Here is a 24094-nt window from a genome sequence, read left to right as displayed (position 1 = left end):
CCCTGCTGACAGCTCACCGAATCTCGTGCAGCTTTACAATCTCATTGGTGACCACCACAAGGACTAGGGACAGGCAGCCCAGGAGCCATGTCAGCAGGGGTACATCCTCCAGACCAAAGTGGATGCGGCTATCCCTATGTGTCCACAGCTGCAGGTCCACGGCTGTCTGCACCACCTGACCCAGCAGCCTATGGGAGGGGGAGGCAGCCCTATGTGATACCCGGGCTGTCTGCTTCCTTCCCCACCTGCCCTAAGTGCTCAAGGAGGGCAGTTAGACCTCTGGCCCAGAGAGGTCTCAATCCTAGCCCTACAGAAGCCCCTCCCTGGCCCCAGGGCCCCCTCCATCCAGCACTACTCACACCACAGGCACCGTCATGGCCCACCAAAGGTTTGTCAAAGGGCTCTTTCTCCACAGAGGCTTGGTGCGATGCACATGGGTGATGGAGATGAAGACTGGAGAAAAAGGGCCGATGGGGGCGTCAGACTCCCCACTAGTCCGAGGCCTTATCCCCCATATCAGGGCATCTCCACTCAGCAGTCAATAGTTCCTTTTAAACTGAGCCCTCACCAGTGTGCAGGACAATTAGAGCAGCTGTGAGCTTCTGAGCTGACAGTAGTCCGTTGGCAAAGTCCTCAAACCAGGCTGGAGCCCTTTCATCATTACTGCCAAAGGAAGACAAGGGCTCAGCCTCCTGTGGGGCCTCAGGGAAGTGGGCTGGGGTGGGGAGGGAGGAAGCCCCATGGACCCACCTGCGCAGCATGATAGAGGAGCAGTTGGTGAGGTTGCGGGCCTGGGCACTGTCACAGAAGCTCTGCAGCGTGAAGCCAAAGCAGATGAGACACGAGCTGATGGTGAGGCTGAACTTGAGTAAGAAGCAGAGCAGGAAGTAGTGTTGGGTCTGCAGGAGAAGGGAGGCAGGTCATTCCCATGGCGGGTGGCCCTTCTGCTGGCCACATGGTGGGTCCAGAACGCAGTGGACTCACATCTTCCAAAGGCTCTTAGCAAATGGACAGGCTGGGGGAGAAAGAGCAGGGACTGCACCCCCAACGAGGATCTTTCTCAGCTCCAACTACCAGCTCAGGTGCTGACTTTCTAGGTCTCCCAACCTCAAAGCCTCTGGTTCAACCCTCTCCCAGACCCCAGCCTTCAGCCCACTCCATGCCACTTGCATTCCTCCATGACAGGTTCTGGTTTGTCAGGCCTGCCTTGTTTACCTTCTTAGGAATGGACTGAAGGTTTTTCCCTGTAGCCATTGACATGATGGAGCTATGGGGTGGCTTCCCCAGCAGAGAGATGCTGAAAAGCAAGAGTGGTAAAGGGGCAGGGACTGTCACCTTTGTCTCCCAATTCTCACAGGAAAAGCCTTTAGGGAGTCTTGAGATTGAGGTCAAGTCTGGTAAGGAGGTGGGAGAAGGCAAAGGAGCACTCCCCCAGTGCCTCCTGCACCAGAGGAGGTGAACTTTGAGCACCCTGTGCTCCTCAGGACGCCCATGATATCCTGGCCCTACCTGGCTGGACACAGAGGGGCTGCAAGGCCTCTCACCTGAGCAGAGGGTAGCAAAAGCAGGACAGCCACAGGATGTCTGTGGTACTGAGAAGTGGTGGCAGCTGGACCAGGCATGAAAGGAACTAGACCAAGAAAGAACCCAGGAACCACAATTAATAAGAGCTGAGGGGCGCCAGGGTTGCCATGCCTGTTGCCCAGAGAGATGCTTGTGCCTGGCCAAGAGGAACTGGCTGGAGAGCACACTTTCCTGCCAGTAGAGTCAACTCCAAATGCCCAAGGGCTTCCCAGGGGATCTGGGGACCCCTCGGCTGCGCTGCATCCCAGCCTCCCACCTCAGATTCTCAACTGGCCTTTCCACAAAGGAGCAGACGGGGAGGGGAAAATGTCTGTCCTGGCCCCAGCTCACCTGGATGACCACGAGGGTCAGCTGGCACTGTAGCAGGAAGAGGAAGCACTTACGGATGCCGTAGGTGGCATGCCGAGCCTAGGAACCGAGAAGGACAGGTTATGACTTGAGCCTGCCTGAACTCTCTCAGGCCCTACAACTGACAAACTTCAGCCAAAAGCCATGATGCTCCTGCAAAGAAGGAGCAGAGACCAATTTAACTGCCTGGGGGAGTTTCACTTTCTTTGAGAGCTGAGCATGAGGCCAGGGGGCCCTGAAGTATCCTGTGTGGCAACTCCTCCCAGCAGGCTGCCCCGGGGGAGCCCTGTACTCCTACCCCTTCCACCTGTCTGAGCCCCCACCTGCTCGATAAGCCTGATGATGCTGATGGTTTCCTCCTGGCGAAAGGTCAGGGAGCAGGGCAGGCTATTGAGCTGCCCTGACAGCTGCAGGGGAGAAAGGCCATCGGAAGCCTGAGCCATGCTGGTGCTGGTGGCGTAGCCAAAGGTCTCCCAGGAACAGCGGGATGGGTACAGGGGATCCAGGGCAATGCTACATAGTGTAGGAAAAGCCCACCCATGAGCTTCATTTCAGGAAGATCCCATGTCCCCCAGGACTGAGCATCCCATCCCTCTTCTCCCACCACAAACTAGGTGCCTGGGTCCCAGCCAATGCAAGATCAACCACCGGATATACCCCAAGTCCCATGCAGGTCTGTCCCAGATCTGAGAGGCAGAGGCTGGCCCACCAGCCCTAGGGTCTTGCTCTGACCTGACATCACTCTGGAGGAAGAGGCAGCTGTTCCTCAGGTTGGCGGAGCTGCCCAGGCAGCAGGTCACCTCCCCATACTCCTGCATGATCTTTATCATCTCACACATGGCTGGGGGACAGGTGGGATGCACAAGATTCAGGCAGGTGGAGCCCTGTGCAGGTGCCAGGAGAGACCCGAAGGCCAGAAGGGCAGGAAACAATGGGAAGTGGGCCCCTCTCTGGAACAATCCCATCCCAGCAGCATGATCATATGAATACTATCACTTCTGGCTCCCTGGAATGGCCAAACCACAGTGCCAGCCCACTAGATTACCCCGCAATCACAGCCCCACATGGGAAACCCACATCCCCTCTGGAGCCCATGGATGCTCAGCCCTGGCAGAGCTCAGCAGCAGGGGCCACAGCACTCACTCTCAGGGGTACAGTCAGTGAAGAGGGGCACCAGCAAGGGCACATTGTCAATGTTCTGCAGGTGGGGCCGCACCTGGTGGATGCCCCGGGGCAGCTTGGCCTGGAGGAAGCGAAGAGGCCAGTAACCTCAGGATGGGGAGCAGGGTGCCTCCACTTCACCTGCCTGCCCCTCCCTCCCCTGGACCAGCCATGAAGCCACTTCAGAGGGCACTGGGGAGGCAGGGGCAGATCCTGCTACCACACCCGGTTGCAATCCTCCAGGAAGCTGGGGATGTCACTGTCCGTAGGCTGGAAGCTGATGAGGTCGGAGTGACCCTCCTCTTCCATGAGGAGGAGCCCTTCCACATCATCTCGGGACACTGTGGGGGACAAAAGTCTGTCCTTCAACCTTGGGCCAGCCTTCTGGGGCCTTCCCTTGCCCTGCAGATGGCACACAACTTCCTGCCTCCAGGTCTCCACTCTTCCCCTCCCACTGCTATTGCCTGCAAGGACATTTGGTGCCATTTTCTAAGGGAGTATACTAATCAGAAGAGACCTATGGAGGGTCTTCCTAGCTGCAGCTCCTAGGAGGGAAGCCTTCCACCCGCACTGACCCCACCACATGCTTTTGCCCTCACCCTGATTCAGGTCATCATGCAGGGAGCCTGCATGGCTGGGGCTAGAGGGAGGGATCTCGGAGCCAGGCATGTCACCATTGGGTGTGAGGGAGATGTGGCAGTTCCAGCCTGTCTCCAGGCCCATCTTTTCTGCAAACACCTAAAAAAGGAAGATGAAATGAACAGAGGAAGCCCATGGGGGAAAAAGAGTCAGTGGCGGCAGAGGGAGAGGTCTCTCCCCACCTTGCTTTTGAGCTCATCCTCCAAAGAGAAGTAAACGAAGCGGATGCAGGCATTGACCAGCCCATCGATGAGGCGTACGATGTCCAGTCGGGCCTGGTACTGGGAGGACACCATGCCCATGAAGATCTGGCCGCTCAGGGCCTGCATGCAGTCTTCCTTCTCCAGCACCTCCCCGATCCCTTCTTCAGGCAGGAACAAGACACAAAACCAGCAAACAAGCGGCAGGATGCCAGGAACCCAGTCAGGACACCCAGGAACCAGCAGATTCCAGGAGGCAGCCGAGGGCCACACGCACAGATGCCACACCCAAATCAATGAGCAGGTGGGCCCCAGGGGACCACACACACACAGCCAAGATGCATAAGGAGCCAACAGACAGGAGAAGAGACAATGAAAGGTACTCATCAGTCAGGTGGCCATCCCGGGAGCCAGGTAGAATGTGGCAGAGCTCCTGCACAGCCCCACTCCAAGGATGGGGGCTGGCCCCACCCTTAGCAACTGCTTCAGTGCATGGCCTCCTGGGTTTCTAAGACCCCATAAGTGTGTACTTGGGGGTAGAAGGGGTAAGTTCTGAGTCCCTAGATTCCAGTAGGGTTTGTGACCTAAGTTCTTGTCTGTTTTTAATAAGACTAATACTCTATAATGCACACCTTTTTTGAAAAGTTTCATAACTTTCCAAAAAAGTGCTTTTATATATAGTAACCCCCTTGAAATCACAACAGACCTACAAAGAGTATAGAGTAAGCACCTATTTATAGAGAGAAAACTAAGGGGCACCCCATGTCACCAGCTAATGAGTGCCACACTGGCATCCCAGCTCCCAAACAGTGCCCATGGCCCTTTTTGCAGCAAATAATGCCATGGCCCCCCAGAGGCACCACCAGGAGCCCCAGTGCCACCCCACTGGGAGGGAAGTGTGCGGTACCATCGGAGCTCCAGCTGTTGCGGCGGGTGTTCTGCTTGAGAGGGATGGTACTGGGCAGCTCGCACATGGTGAAGATGCTGCTCTGGCCAGGCACCTGCACCAGCTCAATGCACTTGCCATTGAGCTGAGAGGACAGGGCACAGTTCATGGGCTTGTAGGCGAAGGCAGAGCAATAACCAGACAGGCAGGCTCGCTGGTAGAAATCCAGAACTTTCTTTCTGCCAGGGAAGCAGAGTGGAAGGAGATGAGTGGTCTGAAGATGCCCCGTATCCATGAGATGGGCAGACAGACTGGCCACACTCCTTCCTCACCCACCTGTCAGATCCTGAAAGCGGGTAGATGTCAGCTCCATCCCAGAAGTCTGTGCAGGCTTCCAAGACCACATCAGCAGTGCCATGGGATAGCATCTGCTCTGTGCCTGAGGGTGGGGTAAAAAGACCAAAACATGAAGGCCCCAAGCCAGGCCCTGCTTCATCTGACCCAACAGGTAGCATGCTGCCATCCTTGAGAAGAGTGCTAAGGAGCCTATGACAGAGGCGGGGACCCCCCCCCCAGGCCACACGGACAGCAAGCCCCTATGAAACCCACTGAACTGGTAATATAGATGCTATTCTTCCTGTCCTTTGGCCGAGGTTCCCAGTCCTAATCTCTGCCACACTAGAGAACTTAGGAAGTGGTCTATCGTTCATCATCCCAGTCCTCCCTAGAAATGGACTCAGCAGGGCAGAAAACTCCACCAGCCAAGCTCTGGAACTTTCGACTAGATGCCAGCTGAGCTGATATGAGGCTCACTGGTGGCAGTGTCCTTGATGAAGAGGCTGATCATGTGGCTGAGTGGGGGGCGCCGCTTGGTGACACAGGATGGCCGCCCCAGCAAGGTCTCCTTCACAGTCTCAGCACTGGGGAGGCGGTAGAGCGCCAGGTGGTTTTCCTGCTTGAAAAGCTCCTTGGCCCCTGGAGTGAAGCCTGCAGGGACAACGTTAGGATTCAGGGCCACTGGGCAGAGGCTTGCTCCACCTGCTGCCTCACTGCCCAGCAGACAGTCCAGCCAGTCCTTCAGTCTTCTCATCCTGACAGTCTGTTATCTTCCCATGCCAGGAAGCTCTGCCTCACACTGCTGTCTGCTTGAGGTGGGACCATCAGAATCTAAAAGAACGGCTGGTACTCATGGCAAGCAAATGCCATTCCGACAACTGATCTGTGCGGAGCCTGTGCCAAGCCTGTTTGGAGAAGCCAGCGCACACCCAGCCAGCCCCGCCCCACTGCCACCACCATGGACCATACCGATGAGGCGGGCCAGCTCGCAGAGGCCCCAGGGCACGTGCACAGGCAACACAGTGCGGTGGCTCTCCTGCAGGGCAACGTGACACAGGTGGTCCGAGAAGCGACACAGACGCTCAGTGACACTGGCATTACACAGGTTCAGCAGCACGTTGAGGCCCAGGGGCTTGAGAGAAGTAAGGTGGAGCTGCCAGTTGGAGTCATCAAACTGGATGCAGGAGGGGTTCTGCTGGTCCTGGGACAGGCTCAGCATCTCCAAGTGGTAGTCACACACAAAGTCCTCTGCTTCATAGGGCTCGGCCTCTGTGCCAGGGTGGCCCTGTAGGAATGGGAGAAGAGGAGCCTCAGGCAGGGAGTAGGGTGGGCCCTGCTCAAAGCTGGCCCTGCAAGAAAGCACATTCCTAGGCCAAGTGCTGCTGTTAACATGCTCCTGTCCCTCCCGAGACCCTCTCCCTGTTCTCGGTTCCAGTTTGCCCTTAGTATCTATACTCGATGACCCTGGTAGCCCTGTAGAGGACAGCCAGACAGGGAGGAAACAATAAGAGATCTTTTTCAGTCATGGGTCAGCATCCAAGAGGACATCATGGCTTTATGTGTTTAGAAGGTTTTAATTAGGAGGCTGGTGACCATCACAGAGAACTGGAAAAGGAATTCACAGAAGAGACTTGGGTGAGGCCTCAGGAGGTCATCCTTCCTGATGGCCAGGCTGAGGGCCCTTAGACAGGGGGCTGTGTGCAACTTCTGCATTCTTTCAGACCCTGACAGTCCAGGCTGGGCTGTGCACCTTTGGCAGGAGAGACCAGGAAAGCCTGCAGCAGATGAGGTGGCCTCTCTACTCTGTATCCCTCCTCACCTTTCCAGGACCTTCCTCGCCACCCTCAGTGTCCCTGCTGAAGCTCACATTGGAGCCAGATGGGTGTTTGTTGCGGCCGTGTGCTTTGTGGTAAGAGTAGGCCTCGGGGGGCTTGGGACCATCACCAGGCCAGTCGCCGCGCTCCTGCTCATTGGAAAGGTGCAGGGTGTTGCTCAGGGAGCCAGTCAGGAGGGCATCTCGTTCATGGGGCTGAGAAGAACAGGGACACAGGCTTAGGACCAGGGTCCTAGTGGCTCCCATTGAAGCAGGATGGTTCTGGGCCCCTCACTCTCTTGTCCTATGGCTTCACCTTAACCACCTGGAAGCAGCTTCCAGAGGTCCCGAACCCAGCTTCTCCCTCCTAATCCTCACCCTCCCAAGGCCACCAGCCAGGCTCCATGACTAAGAAGCCCGGCCCAGGCGAGCCCGTGGGAGCCATCCATACCTCTTCCTCTACCTCAGGATGGCAGAAGGAGCGGGTAGACAGGTCATCTGTAAGATCCTCATGGCTGCTATGAGGAGGCTCGACCTTCCCGCTGAAGAAGAGCACAGTCTCTGGGCTAGGATTTGGCCATGACAGGATCCCCTGTTTGTCTACACAGCATAGAACCTGCAGGGAGAGAGGCCAGCACTAGAAGGGGACTTGGCATCAGCCCCACCCCCAAGGGGCCACATAAGTACCTAGCCAGACAGCAGGCCTGGTAGGACGGGTACCTCCTCCCTCCAGGGCCACCCTCACCGTGACAGAGCCCAAGCTATGCAGCAGGCTGGCACTGTGGCTCAGTGTTGGCGATGTCCCTTGAATCACCCTCAGGAAATGGCCCCAAATGCAGCGCAGCATCTCCTGGTGGGAGAGAAAAAGTCTGCAAGGCTACGTGGGGCTCAGCCTTGTTTTGCTGGAGATGGCCTCTAAGACCCAAATCAGGAAGAGTCAGGGGGAGCACTGGAGGTTGGAGTCTGGGACAAGATGTGGACGTGTCATAGGACCAGGCCTGGGTGATGTCTACATGCAACAGGTAGATGGGTACGGAGAAGTTCCAAGAGCCCAGCTGGAGGCTCAAGGTCATAGAGTCCCAAGGTTCCAGGAAGGAGCCTAAGGGCACCCAGGGCTTGTGACTGCAAGGGACTGGGACAAACCATTGTGGTCAGTGTACCTGCGAGGAGACGGCTTCTGTGTAGCTGCTGAGAGTGTCCTCTGAGAACTTGGCCAGCTGCACAGGGAGGGGACGAACCTCAGTGTGGAAAAAGCTACCTTTGCACAGGCCTCCAAGCAGGCAGTGGAGACCCACGCCATCGAGGCTCCCAACCCCTTTGCTAAGGGGTTTCAGGGCAGTCCTGACTCGCCATTGGTGGGAGCCAGGGGGAGATCACTGCGCCCTGGGGCCTGGTCTGGAGGTCCTTCTGCAATGGAAGAGGCTGGAGCCCTCGTGTTGCTGCTCAGAACCTCCAACACACTGAGCCCAAAGGTGGAGCTGGGCTTCTGCCCCCACTTCTCTGCTATAGCCACTTCTCTCTTTCGCCTGCCACTGTCCCCAGATGCCTAGAAATAACCTACCAGGGAGCTGGGCGAGGCCTTGCTCATCTGGGCCAAGACGCGGGCTTCACCACAGGCAGTCGCCAGGACCCAGAGGACTGGGAAAAGCAGCGGGAGTATGGGCAGCATGCCATTCACCTGGGAAGGAGTGGACCACACCGAAGTTCCCAAGGAGCTGCTGGCCAGAGGGAGGAAGAAGGGAGGGCTGCCCTGCCATATGGCCATCCCCTGGGTAGAAAGGACAGCTGTCCAGGGATGGGAAGGGAAGGAGGGGAAGGAAAAATTCTTAAGCAAAAGCCTGAGGAAACCCTGGGCTGCAGAGAGGAGGGGACAGTCAGAGCCTTGTGAGGGAACTGGGCCCCACAGCGCGGAAGCACAACAGAGAAGAAAGGGCCATCCTTGCCTGGAGCTGGAGGAGAGTGTACTGCCAGGAGGTGACCCCAGGGGCACTGAACATGCAGCGCAGGGCATTGGTGATGAGAAAGCCAGCCTGAGGGGACAGGAGGGCTGCAGCTTAGCCCTCGCCCCTGGGGACCAACCGGGCTCTGGCTCCCTTCCTTCCTCACTCACACCACAGGCTCACTCTGGGCCCCTCTGCCTGCACTCACATGCTCACCTGGGTCTGCCCCGGGCTCCCCCATGTCCAGCCTTCTCCCTGCCCCACAGCCCCGCCTCACATACCAGGACCACGGGGACAGCATAATGTAGCATTGCTGACTGCACTGTGAACCTCTCGTTGTCCAGTGCAGTGACTGGGCGGGACAGGGCCATGTCCAGGCACCACCTGCAGAAAGAGGTGACCCTCAGCCCTGCTCAAGGGAGACGCCAGACACCAGAGGATTCTGGGCCTCTCAGCCAGAGCACCAGTGAGCTTCTTCCCTGAGCACTAGCGAGTCCTGCGGTTCCCGACTCTGCCCTGGCCCTGGCTAATGGCCCCTTGGGAGAGGAGCCTGTGGCTGCTTCCAGAGCTGTCCCCGTAGAAGAGACTGGGAATGGCCCCAACTGAGTCTAAGAATTCTCACAAGAGATCAAGGGGAGGAGCCTGAGGAGACACCAGCTCTCGGGAAGGCCTTGGGATGCACGAGGCTCATTCCTGTCACAGGAGGCGCTGGGGAGAGGAAGCATAGGCAGAAGAGACAAGGGCATGCTTACCTGATGTTGTCAATCACAGGGGTCTCCAGGACGCGGAAGAGCCGGTGTTGCTGGGGGTTCTGTGGCCCTTTTTTCACTTCTCCCCGGGGCGAGGGCGGGGGAGAGAAGGGAGGGAACAGGTCTCCTGGCTCCAGGACAATGTGCTCATCATCCTGCCAGCAGCATAGGGAGGTGGGTAATGAAAGGGCTCTCACAGATGCCACTCCTCCTGGACAATGCCAGCTAAATGGCCATGGCTCCCAAGGCCAGGGGCTGTCCACTAGCAAAGAGCCTGCTGGGGTGTAGCCTGAGGGGCTAGGTCCCTGATGCTTAAGGACTGGGGAGAAAAAGAACATCAGGAGGAGGAAGAGGAGGTTCAGCTCTGCCTGAGAGCCCTTGTGAAGCCTATGAGGTGGCTGTCAATCTTAAGGGTTGAGCCCTGGGACCCCAATTGCCTATAGATGTGCCTGGGGCAATTCCCATGAAGGAGACCAGCCTACAGCTACCTTGATACCCCTTAGAGAGGCGAAGGATTCCTGGCCAGGCCTCAGGGCTATGATGTCACCTTCCACCAACAGGCTAACAGGCAGGTTGACGAGGTGTCCATCTCTGTAGGCCCAGTGCAGAGACCAGGATGGGGCAAAGGGCATGTGGAGGTCTGGATACAGGGCATTTGGCCACTTGATTTCCTTGCTATCCCTGAGGGCATCTGAGGAGAATAGGAGGAGGAAAACAACTTTCTTACCCTTCAGCCAGCCCCCCTGCACACCTGGAACTCTTTGTACCCTCTCGACATTCCATTACAGACTTTGCTGAGGGCCTGGAGGGGTATGAGGTCTCTTTCTGTGGTGGTGGGAGGAAACACATGGGTGAAGGACTACAAAGCAGGCAAATACATGCTGAGTGTGTTAACAAAGATTCCAGCCCCTCCAGAGCACAAAAGGGAGAAAAAACTATCTGCCAGGATGATGGGAGATGGATTCCAAGAAGAGGAAGAAGGAATGAATTCTGTCTGTTGGAAATGAGTGAGGGAGATGCCCACCAGTCAGAGAAAAGCAGGACAGAGGCACATAATGGGTCAGCACACAGGCATCTGGGAGGGGTAAGTGGTTTTAACAGCAGGAAGAGAAGGAAGGGAAGAAGCTAGACAGGAAGGGCAGAGCCTGCAGCAGAGGCACAGAAGCCACATGCAGCATCTGTGATGGCTTGGCGGAGCAAGAGGGAGTGGTTTCTAAGCAAGAGAATATGCTCCTGGAGGGAAGGGTCTACTTTTCAGTCATTGTCGTACCCTGAGAGTACAACACATGATCGAACTGTCAGAAAAAGGCCTCCCAATAGCAGAGGCTGCTTCTCTGACACCACGAGCCCCTGGAGAGCATAAAGCACGGACTCTCCAAAGAGCCTAATGTAACCCTCAATCTATAGTTAGAGCTTAAACTCCAGGTAGGCAGAAGGACAAACAATGCCCCTCTCCTTTAGGAACTGGGCTGCTTACTTTAGGATGCTGCCTCCCTGCACCAACCCTGACTCCTGTGGGCATCTCAACCTCCCTGGTCCACCTTCCCACCTCCCATGGCCCAGTTCTACCAGGTAAGACTAACATCTCACTGCCCTCCTCTAAGCATTAGGGTCTTTTCTGTCAGACTCCCAATGTTAACAAGCCCAGAAGCCCAGGGCAACACCTCTTCCTGCCTGCCAAGGGCACTGCCTGGGTGCCCACAGCTGTTCCAGGGCCCTCACCACCCTGCAAAAGAGAGGGTTGGGCATCCTCTAACTCCAGAGATGGCAGCTCCTGGAATGCTGACTACCGTCCACCCTAGGAGAGTTCTCAGGGCTCGGACACATTCCAGGGTATCTTTCCCAATGACATGGCTGACTCTTGGTCTCACCTTGAATTTGGTCGATGATTCCCCGAAGCCTGCGCTCCACCTCCCTGCGCTTCAGCCGATCTTGCCGCCCAATGAGAACCAGGTTGAGAAGCAGCAGCAGGAATAGCGCAGAGGCATTCACCAGCTCCACCCCATGGCTGGTGTAGAGGATGCAGAGGGTACAGTGTATTTCCAGGAAGTAAGGGCCCCCCAGACACCCCCAGAGCCTAGGATGCCCCTTTCTACCCAGTCCCTTCTGAAAAGAGGGTCTCGTGGTTCTTGACTCCAGTGAAGCCTCTATCCTCCCCAGACTTAGGGCTGACTGCCCCCTCAGAGCCCTGGGACACCCTAGGGGGATGGAGAGGGACAGATGCAGAGGCTCTAGGGCCCTACTTACCTCCCAGCCGGCTGGCCCCCATAGCAGCCCAGCAGCAGCAGCACAGCCAGCAGCATAAGTGAGGCACCCGGCCAGTGGAAACAGGAGCAGCGGTTACTGTGGTGCAGGAAGCTGTTTCTCCAGGCCTCCTAGGGAGCCATGGCAGCTGGGCTTGAGTGGCCAGCCATCCAGCAGCAATCTGGGTGCCTCTCCCTGCCCTGAGCCCCTGGGGTCCCCAAGGCCACCTCCGTCTAATTCACTTGACCTCACAGCCAGCTCCTACAGCAAGTGGTGTCAGGACATGGCTGAGAGGGACCCCACCCCCACTTCTGATTTTTCATGAGGCCTTAGTTGGGTGGTCTCCTCCCGCCAGGCAGTCAGGGTGCATGGTGACCCTGAGACAGTCACCCCCCACACTTTTCTGCCATCTTGCCCAGGCTCTGGCCACCCGTGAAGAAGCTTCACCTTCCAGGTTAGATATTTCTTCTGCTCTTTGAGGTGTCCTTCCAACACAGCCTCCAGCTGCTCCTTCAGGACACTGAGGGCCTTCCAGGTGGAGAGGCCCAGGGCCACGGGGGGCTCGCCCTGCTGGGAAAAAGGAGGCACTCAGCACCTCCAAGGCCCCAGGTCCCTGCCCAGATGGAAGTGTCCACCACAGGCTGGACCTGTCCCCGCCCTACCCCTCCTCCTTCTGACCCTCACTTCCTACCAGCTCTTGCGCCTCAGGGTATAACCATAGCCAAACTACCACCAAATTTTAAAATGTTCAGGAGCACAGGACTCTACTCTTTAAAGCCTGGCTAACAAAACAAAAACAAAAACAAACCAAAAACCTCCCTCTACTTCATGTTTTCTGTCTTGTTTTGCTTGGTTTGGTAATGAGCATCTAACCCAAGGGCTCTACCATTATTTGTATTTTTGAGACATGGTCTCACTAAGTTGCTGAGCCTGGCCTCAAACTTGTGGTCCTCCTGTCTCAGCCTCCAGAGTTGCTGGGATTACAGGTGTGCACCACTCTGTGGGGCTAGTCAATGTTTTCTAATTCACTTTTCCCTGGACCCTCAACCCACGGCCATGTGTGGTCTTCCTGCCTCACTCAGAATATTCTTGGTGCCCATCTCCAAGTTTACCTCAGGGTGCCAGTCTTTTAGATTTCACAGCCAGAAAAAATATATACTTTTTTAATGGGGGAGAACTAGAGATGCCAGTTTTTCATGGTTCTTAGGAATAACATGAAGAAAAACCTACCACCTCTAGTAGCATTATTTTGTAAGAGAGGGTCTTGCAACACTCAATATTAGGCAGGACATAATCTCAGGAAATAAGTAGCCATCCCTGGGGAACAACAGTGCAGAGATTCTACCATGCTCCTGTCACCATGGCTGACTGGAATGTAGCATGGACCAAGCTGGTCCCAGAGGACATGAGGACTAGACATGTTCCAAGGCCCCTCCTTGTTGAGACCTGGCTGTCCCCATTTCTCCCTCCTTGGACTCTAGCCATTCATTTTTTTTTTTTAATATTTATTTTTTAGTTGTAGTTAGTTGGACACAATATCTTTTTTATTTTATTTATTTATTTTTATATGGTGCTGAGGATCGAACCCAGGGCCTTGCACGTGCTAGGCGAGCGCTCTACCGCTGAGCCACGGCCCCAGCCCCTCTAGCCATTCTTTTCCCTATGTGCACACCACAGACCATCCTGGGCAGCTTGCCAACTCTTGTACATTCCCAGGCATCCCGGGCCACAGTCGTGGGCTTATTGCCACCAGACTGCCTACAACCCCTGCATTTAACTCCCAGTCTGACCTCTACTCTCAGTGTAGATCCATCTACTGAGCTGACTCAGAGCTGTTTCACAGGGCATGGAGTCATAATATCCAAAACCTTGAACTTGTACCCCAGCCCTCTCCTATCCACCCACACTACTGCCTACCCAGTGGCCTCTGAAGTATCGCAGACCCTGGCCTTCCCCTCCCTCTGCCCAGCCCAACCCTTCCCAGCCCATGTCTCTACCGTTTCCAAACTCACTGCAATATCTCAGACAGGGCAAGCATGTGCCCCGTTGACTGAACCCCCTCTACTTTTAAAATCCAATCCAGACCCCTGGGGCCTACTCTATGAGGCCTTTGGGGACTGTGACCTCCCAGCTCCATCCCCGATCCCACCCGGTTATTCCTTCCGCAGGCCTCCATCCTCCAGAACTCCTTTATGGACTTTCTGGCCAAATGTCATCTCCTCTGGGACATTTTCCCAAAGGGGAACTGCACTTCAATTGTACTCCAAAGGCACCATGGCAGCCTGGTCTCAGCCTGTGATTACAGATTGACCTGTCTGGCTCTCCCAGTAGACTGCAAATTCCTTGAAAATAGGTACAGAATTCCTCCCTCTGAACACGCCCTCTACCAAACTAGGAATGATGGTGCCTGGCACACACACTCAGTGACTATCTGCTGACTGAATGAGTGAATGAACGAGTGCCCAAAAAGTATCACTGATTCCAATGACACCTCAGTCAGGGGATGTCAACCTGAAATCTGTAGCAGCAGCACCTGGGGCTTTAAAAAATCATGCCCCACCCTGGACCTACTGAACAGAAACTTCTGCCAATGAAGCCAGTGTCGGGCTGAATCTCAGGTGTCTAGCTATAGGGATCTAGGACAAAGACTGGCCCCAAGAAAGGCAGCACCTGAAGGAACAGTGTGAACAAAGAGCCTCGATGTGTGTCTCCATCAGGAGAAGAGCAGTGAATCCCTAGACCAGAGGCACCAGGACAGGGACTTGGGGCTGGGCTGCCCTGGCTGTCTCCCCCAGCCTTCCCGTGACCCACAAGTCAGTCCTCCAAGGTCATCTGGCTTGCTGGTCCACCTTCTGCACTTCTTCTTCCCTTCCCAGCTCTGTAGGCACCCTTCTTTGGCCAGGTGGCCTGAGCGCTCACAGGGTACACTCCTCCTCTGCACTGAGGGGTGGCTGGCCTAAGGGGCAGCGTCCCAGTACCATGCCCCTGGCTCACAGGAGGCACCTGAGTGGAGTTCCCACTGTCAACTCCCAGCTGCCTTGGCTGAGTGGGCCCAGCACTGAAGCTTCTAGCTCCTTTGCCTAAATTTCACCTAATCCTGCTCTTCACAGTGGCTTTGCTGGATCATGGAGATAAGCACTGCTTTTACCAGAGGAGATAAACTGGTTATTTCAGCTCAGGAGGAAATGGCCTCTGGGCAGGGGTAAACACTGTTCCAAAGCACCCACCGTTCTTCCACAGGATCCTGAGCCTTCTGAGAGGCCAGGGCCAGGACAAATCAATGCCAGGTGAGGCCAATGTCCGCTCTGAGGCCTCCTGGAGTCCCTGATATGGAAGGAAAGAGGCCCTCGGGGGGTCTCTAAGGCAGGAAGACACAAGGGAAGAGGAGCCAAAGGGCCTTCTCACATGTACTGGGCTGGGCCAGAGCATTGATGCCTGATCCACCAGGAAAGGGAAGAAGAGGACCTGGAACCAGGTGAGAATCCCGGACCCCTAACACCTCCCCTCACACTGTCCCTTCTTCCTAGGACTGAGGCTTCCTCTTGTGTCAGGGCTTCCTCTCCACAGTGAGATGACAAAGTCCCCAGGATGGACAGGGTGGGTGTGCCTGGGCCACACCTCCAGAAATGATGAAGTGAGAAAATATGCAGGAGGAAAGGAGGGCTGTTCAGGAGAAGCAAGGGCTGCACATGCAGGAGAGGGGGCTGCGAGGAGAAAAGAGGGAGGGGTGGGCAAACCACACAGGGCTGCAGGACCACCTGGGACACCCTCACCCTGGAACAAGGACCCCAGGCCCAGGAAGGAATAGTTTCCAGCAAGGCAGAGAAAAGGCTCAGCAGCAGCCAGAGAGCCAGGGAGGTGTCTCTCCACTAGCCAGGCCTCCAGACCCAGACACTCAGGACACTGACTCCCCTGGGCTGCAAGTGGCTGTCGTGACATCTGTTCCTCCTTCCAGGTAGGCCCATTCCCAGGACCTCCTCACCTGCCCAGCCTCCAGCTGTTCTCTTGCCCTCTTCCCACCCCAGGTTCCCTGCTGCTCCCCAGGTAAGGAGGAGTGGACTGGAGGGTGGCAGATGCTCCCGGACCAGGCTGCCTGCAGAGCTGTCTGTGTGCATCTGCCCCCGCATGTTGTGTCTGGCCAGGGGCACCGACTCCAGACTGGGATTAAAGACAGCACAACAGAAGGCAAATAAGCCATTCTGTAATTACATGCCACCCAAAGGAAGCGCTTGCCCGCACAGGCTGGCCCTGTGGTGAGGACTCAGCCTCCTGGGCCAGCCCGCCTTCTACCGTCTTAACGGAGCTGATCCAATTGCGAAGCCTGTGCAGCTCGCCCCTCTGTGGCAAGAGGGCCCAAGCTAGGTGTCAAGTCACTGCTTTCCCTCATCATGGCTCTCGGCTTTTCCCCACACAACAGAAGAGCCAGAGCTGAGGAGCTTGTGGAAGATGGTCACACTTCCTGAAGGAGATTCAGACTGGGCTGGTGGGAAGCGGGCTCTGTCAGCCCTTCCAGCATGGAGTTAGGTCGGGTATTCCATGTGCTCAGGCACCCTGGGGAGACTGCAGAAAGTTCCTCTTATATGAGAAATAAGAACCTAAGAACAGTCTAAGATCTACTTTTCCTGCCTACTGGGGCCAAGAAGGGTAACGAAAAATCTGACCTGGCTGTAAATACCCAAAGGTTCCAAAAGTAACCCTGTTTCCCAGATGCTGAAAACTCCCACCCTGCCCCACTGCAGGCACCTCAGGAGATGTTCCTGGGGCCAAGAGCAAGGCCTCTATCCCAGAGGGACCAGGATAAGAGGAAACTGAAGCTTTTCAGGTAGAACCAGCCCCATCCCACTGTTGTAAGTTCTCAGACTCGAATGCAGCATCAGAAAGAATAACTCAGGGTTGGGACTTCCTTCCAACAAGCTGGACTTGTTCTCTCTGTTCTGCTATCCAAGAGGGCTGTTGGCAAAGTGTGGGGATTTGGGGGAATCTTGGCCAGGGAGGTGGGAGGGGGCGGTGTGAATCTGCCCACCAAATCATAGCCACAGGAATTGGCCACTGAGCAAAACTGACTATCAAGGTACAAAGCTGAGCATCAGACAATCTAACAAGCCTTCCAAGAAATGATACCCCTGTTTTCTCCTGCACCCACCTCAGCCAAGTGTCTTAGGTGGCACAGTCAGAAGCTCCCAGCCCCCAGCCCTGTCCTTGCAGAGGCCCTCCAAGGTCCTCTTGGCTCAGCAACTGTTTTTCTTCCTACTCCATCTGTTTCAGGAGCAACAGAATCAAGATTCCTAGGCTCAGATGGGCAGGTTATAAATTTCTACCTTGACCTGAGGCCTTGACAAAGATAACCACCAGTTACAACTGGCTGTGGTCCCTCCTCTGGGTCCCCTGTCACAGCCTTCTTAGTGTAGGCAGGGAGGGGGCCCAAAGCTGGACTCCACACAATGTCCAGATCACTGAGGCAGATCTGGCCAGTACTCTTGATTCTGAGTTCAGCCAGACACAGCTAGACTCACCTGCAGCTGGGAAAATCAGACAGAACAGAGGTGCTTCCTCCTCGTCTCACTCTTCCAGGCTCACCAGACCTTAATAACACTTTCACCCCTCTTCTACCCCACCTCCTGCAGCCACCAAGACCCAGGAAGAAATCATCCCTGACCCAATGGCTCCTGACTCAGTAAGCCATGTAGTCCAGCCAAAAAGTCCCCTTCACTGGGCCCCAATAAGGGTTGGCATACAGCCCCCACACTTCTATCACCCTGTGCACTGAGACCTGCTCCTAGCATCCCTTGGCAGAATGCCCCTGGGAGCTCAGGCCCCAGTCCTCCTCTGGCCGACTCAGGTACCTGACATGCTGGCATTCTGGGTCTCATGCCCAATCTCTTCCCAAGGTGCTGGTTACCCCATGCTCGTTCTAGCTTCCTCCCGCTCTGTATCTTTAGGACTCCTTTGGCAATCACTAACCCAGACTCCCTCACTAAGCAGGGAACAGATTATCAGTGAGAGAAACGGGGAGCCAAGCTGGCAATACTCACTGTGCTATGCTTGCCCTGATGGGGCATCCACAGCTCTGCCTGCTTAAAGAGCATGGGGCAGAGCGTTAGCTGCCCTCCAAGAAAGGGAGAGGCAGAACAGAGAGCAAGAAAAGGGCAAAGGGCTGGTGCAGGCGTGAGCGAGGAGCCGGTGCTGCAGAGAATCGGGCGCAGCAGAGCAGAGCAGAGCAGAGCTTCAATCTGCTGATTAATTCAGCCTATTTCCAGTCACCTTGCAGATTCAGGGAGGGAGGAGGAGGAGGAGGAGGAGGCAGCAGGCTGCAACAGCAGCCCTGGGAGGGAGGGAAAAAGAGAGGAAGGAGGGAGGGGAAAGGAGGGCCCAGAGAAGAAAGTTTGTCCGATGCTCTGCCAGCTGTCTGGGAGCTTGGCCTGTTCTTCAGAGGAGGCTCTTACAGGGTATGCAGAGTAAAGATGTGCAGCCAAAGAGCAGACAGACAGAGGGCTGGACAGGCAGACAGGAGAAGCTGCCAAGGGCAACAGCTGGTATCCAGGAGAACCCTGGGGTATAAATACAAGCTTTCTTCCCAGATTACCTGTTCTCTGCCCCCAGGTCACCGGACAAGGTTAGGAGCTCCGCTGTGAGAGCTCCCCAAATCAGTCAGAGGCTTCCAGCAAGGAGCCAAGATAACAGCAGCTCTTCCACAGAGTTGCAGCGAAGAGGGAAGAGAATCTGTGCACTTCCTACACAACGCTAGCACCTCCTGCACGAAGTGTGAGGACTGGCCATTGAGAGAGCAGCTACTTAGGAGGGCTGAGCAGAGGGCCAAGGAGCTAGTAGAAGACTCCAGCAGCAGGAGGCAGAGCTAGCTGAAAGGAGGAATTCCAACACCTTCCTACCAGCTAGCTAATTGATGGGGAGAAGAGCGGCACTGACACACCAGCCAAGAGCTGCTAGGACCAGGGCTGTGTGGGTACCCCAGGCCCTCATCTCCCGGACAGAAGAGGTTGCCAGTTACCAGGGGCTCCACTTCAGCACTTCTCAGAGTATCGAGCAGGGCCTGAGAGAGTGGGAGCTCCAGAAACAGGGCTCTGGGAACAATGTTGATATAAAGGAAGCTCTGGGCAGAGGCTCCCTGGGTGAAGGAGCAGCTGAGGCACTAGGAGAGGATGGGACACTTCTCTGCCGTCCTTAGAATGGGGCTACAATACCCCAGGGAGAGGAGACAGCTTAACAGGTCCCCTAGCTGGAGAGCAAGCTAGAGGCTGAGTGCGTTGCTCCAGGGCCCTGTCTCCTAGACGACACCATCTTGAGCTTCAGGGAGGGGAAGAGCTGCACAAGCTGACTTTTCCCCTCCCCCTTCCCGAACTAGCATGGCTCCCTGTGGGGGGAGAAGGGGGGGGTTGCCAAACAGAGAACTGAATGGGGACAGAAAGGAGGGGCTGGGCAGTTCAGAAGTTAAGGGCAGGAAGTTTCCATGTGGAGCAGGAAAGGGAGGCGGGTGGGGTCAGCTTCAGTGCCAGCCCCTGTGAGGACTATCAGCTGTAGCCAAGGAGAAAGAAAGACTCCTGTTCCCCTGTCCCTTGCTCCTGGAGACTGCTCAGGTGGGAACCACAGGGAAACAGATGCTCTCCCTTCTCTGGCAAGCCCTGGAGGGGACAACACACGGGGCTACACCAGGTGCTGTGCAGCCCCAATGCAGCCTCTCCCTCTCCTCCCTGCCACACTGCCCACCTCAGCAATGGAAAAGGGGAGGCCTGCATCACAGAAGCAGAAGCCCAGGTCGTCACTGCTGCAGCACGTTCACCATGGGCTTAATGGAGAGACTGAGAACTGGTAGGTCTAAAAGGGGGGCAAGGTGCCAAAAATCATCCAGCAACTGCCAAACCGATCCTGGGCTGAGCCAGGCACCCACAGACCACCTGACCATCAACTGACCATGCCAGCTCCTCCCAGTACTACCTATCCAAGATGCTTTGTGACTGTCTTGGGCTACGGATCATCTTTAAACTCCAGCATACAACTTGAAAGGTACTTGTGTAGGTAGAAACCCTGCTAGGTCCTGACTGAATCACTTGTGCTATTGATTACTCAATTAAACAATAGTCTCTGCAAGCCAGAGGCCACCTCCCCAGCTTTACCTAGGGCTTTACCAATCCAATATCAGCATCCCATAGGCAAGGCTGCTGCTGCTGGTCTTGAGGGTTTCTATTCTTGGCTCATCTATAGAGAAAGATGACACGGAAATCCTCCAGGAAAAATAGCGCCTGCAGTTCCCCATCTGGGGCTCTCAAGGCTTCTCCCTCAGGCTTGAGGGCAAAGCTAGCCCCTCAATTTGTTTCCCCCATACACTAGGCACTGGTGTTTCAACAATAAGCAGGAATCAGAGGACAACCGCCCCACCAGGAGGGTTGCCATATCACATGACATCAGTCTCCAGGGGCACTCCCTGGAACTGAGCAGTGCACAGCACCCACAGCAATACTGCACCCAGGATAGGAAGCAGGCCAGTGTAGCCATCCCTCAGCGCTGATCACTGCTGGTACAGACACCTGCAGGGCAGCCAGAGGTGGCTGCAAACAAGCTGAACCTTTGGCTCCTTGTTCAAGTCCACAAGCCTATTGCACCATTGGTCCAAAGGCAAAGGAAGCCTGGAGCTGAAGAGGAAGCAGTCAGCCAGGTGCTGCCAGAAGCCCAAGAAGTGAACCCACAGCTCCCTCTCCAGACCACCCCAAGCTCTTAAGTTAACAAATATTTACTAAGCCCTTGACTTGCTACATGCCAGGCTCTGTGCTGGGACCCAGGGAAAGTGAGATATGGCAGAAGAAAGAGACTACACCCATAGAGTATAACGAGCACAATGGGAAAGGTACCATGAATACGGAAAGCAGGGAAAGAGGACTTATGTGGAGAAGACGAGATTTCCACTGGGTCTTGAAGAAAGGGTAGGAGGGGCTGAAGTTGTGGCTCAGCGGTAGAGCGCTCACCTAGCACATGCGAATCCCTGGGTTCTATCCTCAGCACCACATCAAAATAAGTAATATAAAGATGATATTGTGTCCAACTAAAAAATAAATATATAAAAAAAAGAAAGAAAGAGTAGAAGGATTTTGCTAGGAAAAGGGACAAGGTCACTTCAGAAGGAACAGCCCCCATATGGTGTATGTGTCCAAACTATGAAGCATTCAGCATAACTAGAGGTACAGTCAAGGCAAGGAATGACACTGGACCAATGGGCAGGCAGAATGTGGGTACCTCATACACACTAAAGATCTTAGTAGGTACCAGTTATCAGCACCATGTAGTTGGAGGGCAGTGAGCAGAGACAGAGAGGATGTCTACATTAGGAGGGTGTGCAGGAGCCAGGCAGGAGACTTGGACTTCCTCTAGGGCAGTCTTTGTCATGGGAAAAGAATATTCTGTTTGTTTGTTTGTTTGTTTTTTAAGAGAGAGAGAGGGAGAAACTCTCAATATTTATTTTTTAGTTTTCAGTGGACACAACATCTTCATTTTATTTGTATGTGGTGCTGAGGATCAAACCCAGTGCCCCGCACATGCCAGGCCAGTGCGTCACCGCTTGAGCCACATCCCCAGCCCTGTGTGTTTATTTTTCACCTTGAGATACTAAGAGTTGTACCCAGGGCTACAGACATGCTAGGCAAGTACTCTACCATTGAGCTACATCCCCAGCCCTGGGAGAGGAATATTCTGATTGACAAATCTACCTCCAGATCTGGAGGCTGGGCTGATCTTACAGACAGCCTGGACTGCCTGGCTGCTCCCTTTTCCCCCCTCTCATCCACCCCACCCCAGCTGATTAAGCAGCTTTGTTTGGAGTCTGATGGGGAGCTGGTCCCTAACCACAGACAGGGTGCCCAACAGTCCTCAACATGGCTCAGCAGGTTGGGGCATAGCCCTAGCAAAGAGCAAACAAACTAATTATACACCTCTGGGCAAGAAGTGGAAAACTGGCCGGGGGCCAACCCAAATCAGAAGCCCCACCTCTGCACAGTTGTGTTAACTGGTCTGCCCTTCATTCTTCATCCTTCACAGCCAAGCATCTCAGAGGGGTCATGGTCACGTCTCTCAAGCCTCAGAGCCACACTCCTTCTCTTACTTTCAGTGTAAAGCCCCCAGATGAGAACCTCCCAGCAAACCCAGGTGGGGAGGCCAACAGAGGCACCCCAACAACAGCCACATGGCAACAGAGCAGGGCCCACCAAATGCTTCTCCTTCAGGTCCATGGGCCCAGGGTACTGCAGGCATGCCCAGATGAAGGCAGTCACACCCGGAAGGAAGACTCCTCCCCAGCATGGACAAACCCCAGCGCGTCTGCCCCAGTCACAGCATCTGGGGAAAAAGAAGAAAGAAATCAGGTTGCAGGACTAGGTGACTACTGTGTAACACGACAGTCTCATCAAAGCCACAGGGTGGTACAGAGGAAAGGACTGGTCCCACAGGCTGCCAGGGCCCCATCAGCCTCATCCTACTATAGGACTGCTCTGAGTAGTTAGTTTGGGGCAATTTCCACTCTCTGAAGCCAGGAGAGAAGGACTCCAGAGGGAACTCCAATCCTCTTTTTCAGAGGCACACTATGTTTGGTTCTGTGCATTCTCTGTTAATCACAGACTCCCAGCAGACAGGAAAAGCTTTGGCTTATAAGCATTTTTCAAAATTAGGGTTAAGGTGAGCATTGGGGTCATCTGGAATCTAGAAACAACTCGAACAAGGAGGGAACAGCAGCGGCCACCAGGAGCAGGCACTCTTTCTACTTGCTGGGAAGTGTGTGCCACACTTGCCAGCACACACATGCCCACAGGCCCCTGAGCCTCTCATGCAGGTGATGGCAGTGTCTGACAGGCACCCCAGCAGAGGTCCGCAAGGACAGGCAGGCCAATCTGACAACCAGTCTGGCAAAAGTTGACTAGTTATCTGGAAAATGAAGAATGGCCTGGGGGTTAAGAGTGTGGCTCAGTGAAGAGCAAGTGCTTAGCCTGATTCAGGAGGCCTTGAGTTTAATGCCCAGCACCACACCAAAAAAAAAAAAAAAAGAAGAAGAAGAAGAAAAGAGAAAAGAAAAGAAAAAAGATGGGCTGGGGATGTGGCTCAAGCGGTAGCGCGCTTGCCTGGCATGCGTGCGGCCCGGGTTCCATCCTCAGCACCACATACAAACAAAGATGTGTCCGCCGAGAACTAAAAAAAAAAAAAAAAAATTAAAAAAAAAAAATTCTCTTTCTCTCTCTCTTAAAAAAAAAATAGAAAAAAGATTAGCCCAACTTCTCCACTCACCCAGTATCTGCCCCACACAAAGCTTGACCCTCACCCTTCCACTGAGCCACATCTCCAGCCTGTTTCATTTTTTATCTTGAGACATGTCTTGCTAAGTTGTTGAAGCTGGCCTTGAACCTGCAGTTCTCCTGCCTCAGCCTCCTAAGTTGCTGGGATCACAGGAATGCCACCAAGCCCAGCACATACCATGACTTTCAAGGCCTCAAATCAGGGCATGTTTGGGTGAAGAGTGACACTGAGAGATCTAGTTTGGTGCCAGGTGACTCCTCTTGGCAAAAGCACTAACCTGCTGACGAGGGCAGTTAAGTCTGGGGCCTGCAGCAAGCTTCGGTAAGAGGAGCCAATCAGAAGCACAGAAGAACTGACCCATAAAAGAGCTGTGGGGAAACAAGGAAGCCGTGTCCAGAGGGCCAGCCAGGAGGCCCCATTTCTGCAGCCACCAACTCCACTCCAAAATCCCACCCGATTCCTCAGGCAGCATCAGTGCTGATGGAATCAGTGCTGATGTCATTGGCCGCTCTGCCAAGTTTCCCCCTACCCTTTCCTTTCAGCCAGGACTTTCAAAGCTGAGCCAGCCTACGGGGTCAGAGACAGAGAGTGACGCTAGAAGCTGCTCTGCGAGGCAGTGACATTTGGTCCCTGGCAGCCAACTGAAATGAGATCCTGAGAGGCCAAACCACTCCTCCCCAAGGCCACACTCTGATTCAGGCTGCCCAGGCCCTGTTTATGGTGATGGCTGAGGTCCCCATGACACTCCATCCCAGCAGGGCTGGATGAGGTAGTGGCCCCACAGGGAAAGACACCAGGAGCTAGATGGGGACTGTGCCTGTTAACTTCTTCCACCAACATTGCAAGAGTGAAATAACTCTGCAGCCAGCTGGGACCACGGCAGTACAGGGGGCAGCCAGGAACATGAC

At 54.9% G+C, this 24094-nt stretch overlaps 1 protein-coding gene across 7 annotated transcripts in view; it reads right to left on the bottom strand.

Moving 5' to 3' along the window:
- Tmem94 (transmembrane protein 94) overlaps positions 1–24094 on the bottom strand; it is a 34565-nt gene that overhangs the window by 1320 nt on the left and 9151 nt on the right. Inside the window, exons 2-33 of one of the 7 annotated variants that reach the window (XM_058580991.1) lie at positions 23464–23554; positions 23015–23081; positions 22109–22238; positions 12348–12470; positions 11904–12031; positions 11528–11664; positions 10145–10347; positions 9660–9811; positions 9189–9291; positions 8911–8997; positions 8529–8645; positions 8128–8184; positions 7713–7817; positions 7419–7583; positions 6974–7183; positions 6124–6439; positions 5632–5805; positions 5155–5257; positions 4840–5057; positions 3915–4096; positions 3693–3831; positions 3319–3434; positions 3076–3175; positions 2665–2773; positions 2256–2445; positions 1915–1992; positions 1545–1630; positions 1216–1297; positions 751–899; positions 569–663; positions 360–453; positions 18–188 (exon numbers count right to left, since the gene is read on the bottom strand). In XM_058580991.1, the coding sequence (XP_058436974.1) occupies positions 18–188; positions 360–453; positions 569–663; positions 751–899; positions 1216–1297; positions 1545–1630; positions 1915–1992; positions 2256–2445; positions 2665–2773; positions 3076–3175; positions 3319–3434; positions 3693–3831; positions 3915–4096; positions 4840–5057; positions 5155–5257; positions 5632–5805; positions 6124–6439; positions 6974–7183; positions 7419–7583; positions 7713–7817; positions 8128–8184; positions 8529–8645; positions 8911–8997; positions 9189–9291; positions 9660–9811; positions 10145–10347; positions 11528–11664; positions 11904–12031; positions 12348–12470; positions 22109–22132 (4013 nt within the window). In that variant the 5' untranslated portion in view covers positions 22133–22238; positions 23015–23081; positions 23464–23554. Of the gene's footprint in view, positions 1–17; positions 189–359; positions 454–568; positions 664–750; positions 900–1215; positions 1298–1544; positions 1631–1914; positions 1993–2255; positions 2446–2664; positions 2774–3075; positions 3176–3318; positions 3435–3692; positions 3832–3914; positions 4097–4839; positions 5058–5154; positions 5258–5631; positions 5806–6123; positions 6440–6973; positions 7184–7418; positions 7584–7712; positions 7818–8127; positions 8185–8528; positions 8646–8910; positions 8998–9188; positions 9292–9659; positions 9812–10144; positions 10348–11527; positions 11665–11903; positions 12032–12347; positions 12471–17932; positions 18121–21890; positions 22084–22108; positions 22239–23014; positions 23082–23463; positions 23555–24094 lie in introns of those variants that run through there. The other 6 variants (XM_046449525.2, XM_046449527.2, XM_046449526.2 and 3 more) reach the window with 6 other exon arrangements.

The sequence above is a fragment of the Marmota monax genome, unplaced genomic scaffold, assembly GCF_021218885.2.
Source record: "Marmota monax isolate L192 unplaced genomic scaffold, Marmota_monax_Labrador192_F-V1.1 WCK01_AAM20220418_F8-fsc00292, whole genome shotgun sequence".
Taxonomy (NCBI): domain Eukaryota; kingdom Metazoa; phylum Chordata; class Mammalia; order Rodentia; family Sciuridae; genus Marmota; species Marmota monax.
Note: the sequence above shows the minus strand (reverse complement) of the source record. Positions and strands in the feature narration are given on the sequence as shown.